Source organism: Apostichopus japonicus, chromosome 17 (assembly GCF_037975245.1).
Source record: "Apostichopus japonicus isolate 1M-3 chromosome 17, ASM3797524v1, whole genome shotgun sequence".
Classification (NCBI taxonomy): Eukaryota; Metazoa; Echinodermata; class Holothuroidea; order Aspidochirotida; family Stichopodidae; genus Apostichopus; species Apostichopus japonicus.
Genome location: NC_092577.1, coordinates 24823761 through 24836631, shown reverse-complemented (window position 1 = coordinate 24836631; position 12871 = coordinate 24823761). Strand labels below are relative to the sequence as shown.

The window sequence follows — 12871 nt, the reverse complement described above, 5'->3', positions numbered from 1 at the left end:
CACTTTCTGACCCCTGCATTGCCTCCTGTAGGTGACCCTTCTGACTCCTGGTGAATATATCTCCAGTTTGTTTCACACTGGCAGGGCAGTAGGGTATGTCCTTCAAACGAACAGGGCATCTCCATGCAATTCATCCATCTGAAAAACAAACAAGATTTATTTGTAGCCTTTTAGATTTTCCAATGATCTGAATTGCAGAAAAGGCAAACATTGCATGCAAAAATGAAATAAACGCATAAAAATGTGGCACTTCATGTGAATTTAGCCTACCTTTATTTATATTCCTCAAAATGTAGGAGTAACCCAGGCTGTCGAAAACTTTCTTCTTGAACCGCCTGTCCTTTTTACGTGCTTACAAAACAGGTCAACAAAACCCAAAATAATCCGTCTGTAAAACAACAACCAAAACCCTACTGAAACCCACAAACACAAATCTCTCACTAACGCAGCGTTTAACGTGACGCGAAAAGGACACGGACCCAAAGGCCAACAGAAGCAAAACAAATAAAACACTACAAACAGGCCCCATAAAGCCAACCCCAAACCAGAAAGAGAAAAATGAAACCAACCTATATTATGTAACGACCACACAGCCCCCACACCTACCAACTAACTCACTCCAAATTTCATCCGGGGAACGCCGTCCCGATAGTAGACGACAGGCTTGCGCCAGCGTCTACGAAAGGCAGTGTCGGGAAGCCGTGCATGGTCCGCCTCCATGCGCAACCTGATGTCATTTTGCACGAGGGAACTAGGCGGCATCTGCTGTTCCAGATGTGTCTCCTGATGACAGCGGCAAACAACAACAGCAGATCCGTAACCCAGGTTGGGCACACAGGGGGCAACAAACCATACAAAACAAATTCACTACTAATGGCCCACTGTGTGCAACCAATAACACCTATAACGAAGGCGTGAAACCATTCCCACACCAACCGGACAAAGGGACACTCCAGCAAAAGGTGTTGCACAGTCTCGATGGCTTTACAGCCCACACGGGGACAAATCCCATCACCTAAATGGTTAGTGATGAGGACCCCATGTGCAATCCTCCACGCCAAGTCCCGGGACGGCTATCTAGTGACTTACAACACACACACACGTACCTGCCTTGCATACCATTGGAGGACATTGACAAGGGACCATCTTTCGAGGACACTATGTTAGGGGTGAAGTAGCCTTAAAACAAAGAAACACGTTTCAGTTTATGTCATTGACCAGTCATCTATAACTTCTTGAAAACCATCTGTCGTTTGATCATTTGAAGTGACATCTTCTATACATGTGAGAACCACACACATTATATCTGGTTGTTCTATGCATCTAAGGACGTTCTGGGTGTATCCAGAACTGTTAGTCATTAGAGGACAATGTATGTATGAATATGATTGCTATTCATTTGAGGACAGCTTATGCATGATGTAATGTTTAAGTTGGTTTATTAGTAAACATTAAATTGCTCATTGTGACCACTATGGTCTAACCTGAAGAGTGTTAGCTCCGCATATTTTACCCCCAGTTGGTATCTAGAGTGTATGTACATCTGAGGAGGATGGGGTAAGGGTTGCAGAGATGGACACAAGCAGAAGTCAATTTATTCTTTGAACACCAAATTGCCCATTCTTTGGTTGTATAATAAACCTTTATACATGTGCTTTTGGCCGATCAACTGTTTTCAACCAAGGGCTGAAGTGAGGTTATTGCGAAAACTGCAAGACTTTTCAAAACACGTTTAGTTTCCACTAGTTCTGTATATGTTTGCCAATCATCAGATTCCACGGGTCTAGCGGACTGAAAATTAAGCAAGTATTTTTAGGGTTGGTAAGGAGGCTGATGGAAGGGAAAGGTGACATATTATGTCATACATAACATTATGATCATTAATAAACAATATATAAAGTGACAGAAAAGTAACATATTTCTGTTATGGCACCTTTATTGAAAAACCTTTGCAACCAAAACAAAATTAACAACTGCTAACTGATGAAGAATAAAATGCCAGTAACTTATCTGTAAAAAGCTAAATATTAATTAACAGTAACTTATTGTAGCCACATTTCCAAGCTAATAACCATAGCCATTCTTGAGGTACTCTGGATTAAAAAAAAGAATCTATACCCAATTTTACATAATATGTTTGGAAAATCAGGTATGATTATCGTTGATTTCACTTCGTTTTGTTTATAACTAATTAACAGCCACTATTATTTTTATATAAGCAGAAAGGCTACACCAGTAAGCAGCTAAGTGAGAAATTATTTCATTGGTGGAAATAAGATACAGGCATTTACTATGCAGCCTTCAAATTTCTAATAACTAAATGATCCTTTTAATGAGAATTCACAACAAAGATAAGAGAAATACTTGCAAGCAAGCTGAACAAACTTCAATTGAATGTCAGAAGGGATAAACAATCATACTCATATGGTTCGCTTTTTGGCGAATAATAACGGTCGTAACGGAATGATTATTTTTAAGACGAACTGAAAGTGACCAATGAATTGTCTTTTGCATGTTTCGATAATAGATTTTAAACTAAAACGTCATACTGTAAGATTACCAATGTCTAGTCCACTCCTTTGACGCTTATTCGCAATGGCTTATTATTTTCCTAACAAGAATTATAAGAATTTCATCTTTCAAGGTATTGTGAAAACAAGGCACCAAATGCGGCCTTGTCCTAACGCTAACATTGGATTACAGTACAGTGCACTGCTACTATTGTTAACACAGTACTGTTAACAAAACACATATACAAATGCATTTTGCAAGTAAAATATTATATGAAAATTTAACGTTGAATTTTTGGTCGTAACAATAGGTTATACTGCATTTAGTTTGATGGAAGCATATATTTGGTATGGTTGTGAAAAACGACAACTAAAAACGTCAACCTTTATCATCTTATATTAGAAAATGGAGAAATTCTAAGAAACACCTTCAACTTATACTTCATGAGCTTAAAACAAAGAAGAACAGTTACATGAAGAACATCTGGAACAACAAATTCTGAACCTTCCACCCCTCCCTTAAGCCCTGATAAACTTCCAAAATCCTTAATTACTTTGCCAGAATTAAATGATAGAAACACATAAACACAAGACCTTTAGTCACATACATAACTGAAACACTTTAACTTACAAATTTGACAGATATTATCGCTTCCTTTTATTAGCTTCAATGGCACTATAAACTTTATACTTGATGTTTTTCCAAGTTTTATCATCAAGAAGTGGTGCCAGAGATTTCTTACATTTGTCGCATTCATCTTTTCTAATGTGCTTGTCAAAATAATCTTGGACAGCATCTGACTCTTTGTTACCCCAATGTGACTTTTTGTTTACTACAACTCTTTGCTCTGATTGATCTGGTTTTGTAACTGAAAGGTTACTGTGACTTCTTGCTGTGACTGGTTACTGTGACTTCTGGGGACTGCTTCTCTTCTTACTTTCATTACACGTTTTTGCAAGGATTCATGCTGGAATGAAGAAAAGGAAATAAGCCAATGAAGTGCATAGAACAAATGCAAGAAACTACCATTAAAAAATAAGAACAAGAATATCAAACATGGTTCCCCATTTAGAAAGAATAACTATAAATTAACATATGACAAGTTTTTCTGAATTATCTAGTAATACAAAGTCTTGCTTGCAACAAGATGTGTCTCAAATGTGAAAGTTTGTCTAATAATACATGCCAGTTTACTTGATGTACCTCCTTGTATTGATTTCATCAGGTAAATCATCGTCCTCATCTTCGTCAACCAGCTCTTCTTCACTAGTACATGGATCTGACCGAAAAAAGTTAATAAACAAAGGGAAAAAAAATGACTATAAGAATATAAAATAAGCGTAACAAAATTAAGTGCTTACGAGGTAGGAATATTCACAGAATAAATTTGAGAAATAAACTAGGTAGGTGACCTGAAAGACTACTAAGTTTTAAATACAACCTGTTTGTTACTCGTAAATAGTTCATTTTGATGCCATCGGGTTTCGAGTTAAAAAATGTTTGCAATTGAAAATCTTTTTAACCATCCATGTTACTCATATTGTAAATTTATGACATAAGACAATAACTTCAATTTATCATAAAACTTGAAAATACAAAACAATTAAAAACACTTACCATCCAAAGAGACCTCAATTTCAGAAAGTTTCTTATCTCTGAAGTTGCTTGAATTTCCCTTCTCCATCGCCAACAAGAGCCTTGCTACCTTTGTCATCTGCAGTGTGTCGTCAGGGAGGCGATAATACTCGCGATGAACTCTAATATCGTGACCTAAAAAGTTGGCAAGAATGTCCAGTTCATGGCGTTTGAGACAAAAGAGTTGAGAAACTGTTGCAATATGTTTTCGAAGCTTTGTTGATGTTAGTGCACAAGGGCATTTGGCTCCACTCTCTAAAGCTATTTTGCTAGGGCAATCAGATCCCCCGTAGTGGAGTTTTTGAACCCAATGTTGGCCTGGCAAACATATAGCGATTGGTCCAAGACACTCCAACAGATGAACGAGTCTCTACAAGGGTGTCGGCAGCCTCTTTCATTTCAGATGTTAGCAGAATGGGGACTTTTTGCCTCTTTTCCCTTTAGTCTCGACTCTAGAAAGCTGTTGACACAGTTTTTTCTCCCATTCAGTAAGATCCTGAAGGATATCCTCATTAGTGTGAGTATTGCATTTTTGGTAATGTTCCAGAGGCATGCGCTGTACTTTTCCACCCCTCCTATTAAATAGGATAATTTTAGCCATTGTTGCTGTAGCTAGTGAGTACCATGCCAGTTTATCCCGATCTGTTGACAATCTCTTGGTGCTTTCCGTAATTTTCACATTGAGGTGTTTGTGAAGGTTGACTACATCTTCAGACAAAGGTAATATTGTGAGCTTATTCCACTTCCTTTGATACAATGTAGAAGTTGCAAAGTTCTTCAAATCTCTCTTCATTCTGCAAGGGTCTTTAAACTTGGATCAAGTTCTTGTATATTCTTCAGTAGGCGACCCACCTCCCGCATTTTCTGACTGACATACTGTCCATTGTGTCAATTTGTTCCAAGCTTTGCAAACAATCGTTGTCCTAATGTCAAAATCATTTCATCATTTCGACAAATAATGCTTATGTTATCCCGACGCATAATTCCAATGACTTTGACCTTGAACTGTTCATCAACCTTCGTAGCCAGTGGGAGCAACAATGAACATCTAGACCTTAATCTGGTATTTCTTCCACTGTGGCTTTGTTTCGATGGACACTTTTTTGTGTGTTTCCACATATCTCCATCATAAAATTAACCAAAACAGTTTTCACATGGAAGGTATCTTTCAAAAGGAACACTGAAGAGTGGCCTTTTGTAGGGAATAAGAATACCTGTCCCTGAGTTTAGTACTTCGATGTTGTGTGAATGATTACCTTTATTGGTGAAAATTTTTAGCAATTCCTTTCTTTCCCTTTGAATTCTTGCTGAGGCTGAATGCGTCTTGTACCTCTGGTTCATGTGCATGCATAGACTGGAAATGTCTTGCCAGTTTTGCGTTTTGTTCCATACAAAAAACACAGAACTGGTGTTTATCCCATTTTCTAGCAAATCCATTACTGCTTGTCATGACAGTCACCCGAGGTATCTTCTTGAATCTAGTTTCACTGGTAGTTGAAGAAACTGCACAACTCGATACAGGTGTCTTGCTTGACACTTTGCATTCAGCATTCTGCAGTCTCAATTTAGATGATGAACTAGAAGTAGCGTGGACAATGTTTCCACCTGCTTCTGAATCACTTGCCGATGACCTCATGTCAACATTCCGTTTCAGATTTGTTCCTGGTCCTTTCCTTTTTTGAGTATCCATTTCACTGTTGCTCTCCGGTGACATCAGCTCATCACTGCTGCTTTCTGTTGGGAGGTAATCACTACAATGTTCATTATTTTCATCACTGCTGTCCGATGAATCTGTATAACTGACAGATTCTTCTTTTTCGAACGCAAATCTCACTTTTTCTGGTTACATCTTCTGTTTTACCATGTCTTTGCTGTTGCTTTTGATTGTGATCAGTAGTTGATACTATGGTGTGCTCGACATCAGATTTTAATGGATGCTCCTTGATGCAAGCTGCACCATGACTTCTCATTTTAGGGGAAAGAAGGGGAATCATATATTCTGAACTATTTGTAGAATCTTCTGAATCGCAAACATATGACATTTGGTCATCATTCCATTCCTGCTCTTTATCTTGAGTGTTGTCCGATGCTTCACTAGTCTGAGATGAAACTTCATTGTCACTACCATTTTCTCCTTTATCATCTCCTCCACTGCTGACATATGTGTGTTTGTCTTGACACCATGGGAACAAATCGATGTCTTCAAATGTATTATAGCTATCATCACTTTCATTATCCTAAATAGGGAAGAAGTAAAAGATGTTTTACAGACCTTTCAAATAAATCAAGACAATAACAACCTAAATCAGCTTTTGGATGTTTGAGTTGACTGAACTATGAATGTTCCTCCTTTAAAAAGTGCATGTTTGAAAAAATTTTTACACAATTAAAAAGTTTTGTATTTAAATAAATATGTTTAAGTACCAAAAGTAAGTATCAGTCTGCACAGTGGATGCGTAAGAGTTACGCAACTAAAATGAATTATGCCAGTTAAAACATTTATTTGCAAAGGAATGCTGCCTGGTCAATGAAGAGACTATTTCTTACCTTCACAATCTGTGTGGTGCATTCTGATTCCCCAGGTGCTCTCTCTAGCTCATTATCAGTGTTGCATTCTCCCATTTGTTTTTTTCTGGGAAGATTAAAAATCACATTTCAATTACAATACTTAAGTATTTGAAAAGATATAAGCTTCTCAGAACTGAATCTGAAATTACAAATATTTCATGGTTAGTAAAGTCAGTAGTCGTTATCAACTATACTAGTGAGAACATTCCACACAATATCATGATAAAAGCATTCCTTTAGAAATGGGTTTAAACGACATGAATGTACCCTTCAATGCAAACAGGTTCTTTTCACAGAACCAAGAGGTTTGATTATATCTTCAAAGAAAAAACAAGCCTACATCAAACAATACATGAATGAAAGCTGGTCAATACACAATGAAACTTCACTATTCTTTAGAGGAACATAGTACACATAGTATTGGGTAATATTGTATCAGCTGAAATGATACATATAAAACACAAAGTTATATAAATCTTTGCAGTTGACAATAAATATCTCTGAAATACTGTGCCTTACTAATGTAACAAACTAGTATATATCATTGTACACATTGAATCGTAATTACCATTAAAGTATTAACAATGCAATTGTGTCAGGGTTAACACAACTGAGATGTACTATACCAGTGAGAACATTAACTAGCAACATTTCTATTAATTGCAAACATCAATCAGGATACATAGTCAGGACATCTACTTCAATGTAAATCACTAAACATCTATCAAAGGTATGAAAAATCAAACAATTGGGCCTATTTTTTATTTCAAACTCTGACGTGTCAAGTCTTCACATGTCTGCTATAAAGTTTGCTATTCCTTAGAGGACATAATTGTATAAACTACTGCAACAGTGGTACAGGTGATAATGACATCTAACCTATGCTCATGCTAATGGTTTGTATATACTTACTGGTACTGGTTTGCTAAAGAAAAACTTGATGATATTTATCTAAGATTGATGTATATATAATAACAGGGACTATTTCTTACCTTGACAATCTGTGTGGTGCATTCTGATTCCCCAGGTGCTCTCTCTGGCTCATTATCAGTGTTGCATTCTCTCAAAACTTCAGGTGGCTTGTTTTGATTTGTTTTTTTTCTGGGAAGATTAAAAATCACATTCCAATTACAATACTTAAGTATCTGAAAAGATATTAGCTTCTCAGAACTGAATCTCAAATTACAAATATTTCATGGTTAGTAAAGTCAGGAGTCGTTATCAACTATACTAGTGAGAACATTCCACATAGTACCATAGTACACATATAGTACTGTATATCAGCTGAAATCATACATTAAAACTTCAGGTGGCTTGTTTTGATTTTTTTTTTCTATGAGGATTAAAAATCACATTTCAATGATAAAGTGATATAAGGTTCCAGAACTAAATCTCAAGTTACAAATATTTCATTTTTACTTAGTAAAGTCAGCAGTCGTTATCAACTATAGTTATGAGAACATTCCACATAATATCATCATAAAAGCCTCACTTTAGACACCTCACTTATAACTACATGAATGCACCCTACAGTTACATACGATACAAACTAGAGCACCAATGGTGCAGAAGCTCATACCTTTTCGAGCTGAAAAATGTAGGGCCCACAAAGCCAATTTTGGGCCCGTGAGGGATAACCCCCCCCCCTCCGTTAGCAGAATCCTGGCCACACCACTGGCTATAATTCCTATTTTCCCCTGTAAATCCTATTTTACCCACTCTCTCAAACAATACCACTGGCCTACCCTATTAAACTTTCTCCCCTCTACCTTAGAAGACATAACAAGAACTCCCTACAAGACATAACTTCACAAGCTGCCTACATACCTCAGGCTCAAAGACTTCTAAGAATCGGCAAGTGCTGATTGGCTATAGGGCTCTCATGCTTACAGTTCAACAGTCAATAACAACTCCCAGTCCTGCTTTAATTCCACTAACAGCCCCTGTAGAGCTTAACCACAAATGTAAACAAACACTGCAGGGACTGGGAGACTGGGAGCTTTGGCAAAAAGTGAAGGCTCAGATTTTTTTAAACAATGGGGATTAATTAACTTTTGACCAAAAATTTTTAGGCATCACCTTATTCATACACAATCCAACAATCATCAGTTCAACTTTGAATATGATCCATCAAAATCTTGAGGAGATTGAGATATTTGAAAATATTACAAAGAATGACCCCCGATGACCCCCTAAATGACCTATGACCTCAATTTTCCGAACACCCTTCGTAACTCTCATCCCGAGGAACATTGTGACCAAGTTTCATTATGATTGGCCATACACTGTACGAACAGGAGCAAATTGAAAATATAGGGCCGCGGCCCGGGCCACAAAAGACCCCTAGTTGATCTTTGTTCTCAAATTCATGAACACCCTGAAGGTAAAACTACCATAGTACTATCATGACAAACCCTCAACATTGTACCATGGAATCTGTAGGAGAAGAAGCATTTTGCGTATTTCCACAAAATGGCCCATTACGGCCCACAGGTGACCTTTGACCGCAAATTTTGGACCATCTCTGATGGCCCTATACCCAATGGTCCTTGTGTCCAAGTTTCATGAAATTCCATCAAACACTGTGCGAGTGGGAGCGGTTTTACCAATTGTTGACGGATAGAGTGATAGAATGATAGAGTGATAGACGCCGCACTGTAACAATAGCTCACACCAGCATGCTGGTATGAGCTAACAAGGAGCAGTTATATCATTGGCCTACCTTCTTCCTCCATCTTACATCAGGTTTCATTTCCTTTCTTAATCTCTGAATTTGCAAATATGCCCAATTTTGGTTGCTTGTTCATGATAATCTTCTTTACAACAGCATTGGGTTTCTTCCAATCATCATTACAATACTTTCCCTTTGCTCTCGCTCTCCATATACTACACTCTACTATATTAACCTATACTGTTTTGCACTGTACTGTACTGTACTGTGCTTCCCGCCAGGCGGGAGTGGTATTTTCTGTTAGTACGTGCGTGCGTGCGTGCTATAGGCGTTTTGTTTTCAACATATTGTTCTTACTTTACTGTCACTACTTTTGTTTTGGTTCGTTTCTTGCTCCTCCGTGGCCTAGCCACCTTGCGGTATCATGGCGTCGCGCCGTGATAGCCGTATTGTTAAGTGTGCTTTTTACGTGACCCGTCATACGGGATACAAAACGTCACGGCCAAACGGCACTACCAAACCATCCCATTCTTACAAACGAACCTCAGGTCAAGCGAGCCAAAAAAAGTACATACGCTCACCGACCTGCAGAGACAAAACGCCCAACCCCCCACTGAAATATTAAAAAACTACAAAAGGACGACCAGCACGCAGCGAAACAAAACACCCTTCCCCAGCACACCACCGTCCAAAAAAGGCAGCCCTAGATAAACGGCGAAAATCGCCTTCGACCTGAAGGCGAATGTCAGACTTCACCGCCTCCAGGACTGCCTGCCAACTGGCAAATTTCCCCCTAAAAACAACATCACATCTATTCCTCCAAATAAGTTTTTTTACAACAGAACAAACATAAATAATACGCTGCAACACAGCAACGGAACAAACTGGAGGATCTAATCCATACAAAACAAAACCCTGTCCTACCGACCAGGAACGGTCTCCCGTTAAACGGTCGGTCCAGGACTGAAACCACTCCCACAAGTTCAAAACAAAGGGGCAATGCCAAAAAACATGGGCAGTACTCTCTAAGCTGTCACAGCCGGTCCTCGGGCACAGTCCATCACCCAATCGCCAGTGATACCTTTTCAGATTGGTCACCAAGGCACCGTGTGCAATTCTCCATGCAAGGTCACGGAGCCTGCAACCATTCAGCCTTGAATGCACCGAACGCCATACTTCGACAGGATGACGTCCCTGTACAAAAATTGCATTCAAGGCCCTATCCCGCAACGAACTGTGAACGAGGGCCGGCTGTGACAGGTCAACAGGGGGCAACTCAATCAGAGCGGAGCAAATGACACGCACCACCCTGTTTGGAGTACTACTATGCGGTTCTCTGTTGCTAAACAGCGCCGGGACCCATCGACGCAGGTGCAAACCGCCCCAAAAACGTACAAAATATGAAGAAGGCAACCCTGGGTCAGTTACCGCTACAAACAACTGCTTAAATAAAAAACAAGTTAACTTACTTCCCAGATGAACCACCCCTAACCCACCCTTCTCCAGTTTTTGGTACATTACCGCCCTTTTGACAAGCTCTGTACCACCCGACCAAATAAATGAAAATATCGCTCTCTCCAACCGCACCAGGACGCGACGCGGAATTGGATACACCGCGCCCGGGTACCACAAGATGGGCGAAACAAAACGATTAACTACGGTGACTTTCCCTAGGATCGAAAGCCAGCGGGTGCCAAAGGTTTCGAGCCTGCTCTCAAATACCTCAGCCCTCTCGCTCCAGGTGACATCACCAGGTGCATCGTAGCCGAACCATATACCATTAATTTTGATATTCTGATCCGACCACGACGCACCGAATGGTAAGTCTCTGTATCTCCAGCTACCAAGACGAAGGCCCTTTGTCTTTTCTGGATTCAACTTCGCCCCGGTAGCTCTCTCAAAAATAGATAAATCCTGCGAGAGTGCGCGAAAGGAGCCCAGACTCGAAACAACACATGTCACGTCATCTGCATATTGAGCGCATTTCACTTTGGCACCCCCTGGCACAACGAATGGAACAAGTCTGGAGTCCCTTTCCAAAAGACGAGAGAGGGACTCGCTAAACAAAACATAAAGTAATGGAGACAGAGGGCACCCCTGGCGCACCCCCCTCTCTACGTTAAAAACCTCCGAACAAAACCCATTTACGATAACAAACTCAAACTTTCTTCATACAAAACAGAAATCCAATTACGAAAATTTGGGTGCAACTGAAACGTCTCCAATACATTCATTAAAAAACCGCGATCCACCATGTCAAAGGCCTTCTGCTGGTCCAGAGACACCAATGCACATGGCAGATCACGCTCAATAACAAAGTCGGTCAAATCGCGCATCAACCACAAGTTCTGCTGGATGCAATGACCCTTCACTGCACAAGTCTGGAGATCACCCACAAGATGCGGCATAGCCGGTGCAAGGCGGTTGCACAAAGCCTTAGCCAGCAACTTGTAGTCCACATTCAACAAGGTGATCGGACGCTTGTTACGGGGATCCAAGGGGTCCCCAGACTTGGGCAGCAAAGTAATCATGCCCAGACGTTGACTTTGGTTTAACAGTCCGTTTTGGAAGGCGTCCTCGAAGACGGCTCTGATGTCGGGTCCTATTATTGCCCAGAAGGTTCGGTGGAAGCCCGTCCGAACCCGGGGACTTGCCATTCTTCATCTTCGAAAGCGCCTTCCAAAGCTCAACAGTGGTTATTTCGCCCCCCAAAATATCATTCACATCGTGGGGAACGGTTTTTGAGATTCCCCTCAATAAATCAGCCTGTGCCGACAAGTCGACATTGCCACGCGTAAACAAACTCGAATAGTACTCTTTATATACGCGGACAATGCCGTGAGGGTCACTAACCACGGTCCCATCAGTAGCGCGTACAGACGGGACGCGTCTGTCACCTGCCGATGAGCTAACGGACTGGTAAAACCTCAGTGAAGGGCGCTCCTCGGCTTCCACCGCTTCGACACGGGCCCTGACGCGGGCACCGTGGTACTTTTCATCGGCAATACTGAATTGCGTAGCGTTTGATGCGCAACTTGACCTCATCCCACCATTGGGATGTAGAAGCAAAGGCCGGCTTCAATGTTTGCCATCCTTTGTACCTGGTCTCGAAACCCTGGCGGAACTCTGCCTCGCCAAGAATCCGACAGTTAAGCTTCCATAGGCCCCGCCCGATGGGGAAAATGGAAGGCAAAACAAAACGTCCTACTACAGTGTCATGGTCAGAGAGCGGACAGCAGAGCGTCTCGCAACCCGAAAATGTAAAACTCACGGGCGCATACACTCGATCTATCCTGGAGGCATCTTCTCCGTTAGGCCTCACCCACGTATACCCCGTACTACACGGGTGCATATGCCTCCAGACATCGGCTAAAAGGTGTGCCGAAGTGAATCTGTCCAATTCTGTGATCCCAGCGTCGGGACTTGCAGACACAGAAGTTCCGAGTCTGTCAAGACCCGAGTCTGGGACACAGTTAGTCTCCGACC

General features: G+C 40.7%; 1 protein-coding gene across 1 annotated transcript; it reads right to left on the bottom strand.

The window, feature by feature from the left end:
• Window positions 1-5918: 5918 nt before the first annotated feature.
• Window positions 5919-7913, bottom strand: LOC139954740 (uncharacterized). The gene is made up of 3 exons (XM_071954658.1): window positions 7707-7913; window positions 6694-6778; window positions 5919-6383 (listed from the first exon to the last, which is right to left on the bottom strand). Exons 1-3 carry the CDS (start codon window positions 7757-7759, stop codon window positions 5919-5921), a joined length of 603 nt encoding a protein of 200 aa, XP_071810759.1. The 5' UTR covers window positions 7760-7913.
• Window positions 7914-12871: the final 4958 nt, after the last annotated feature.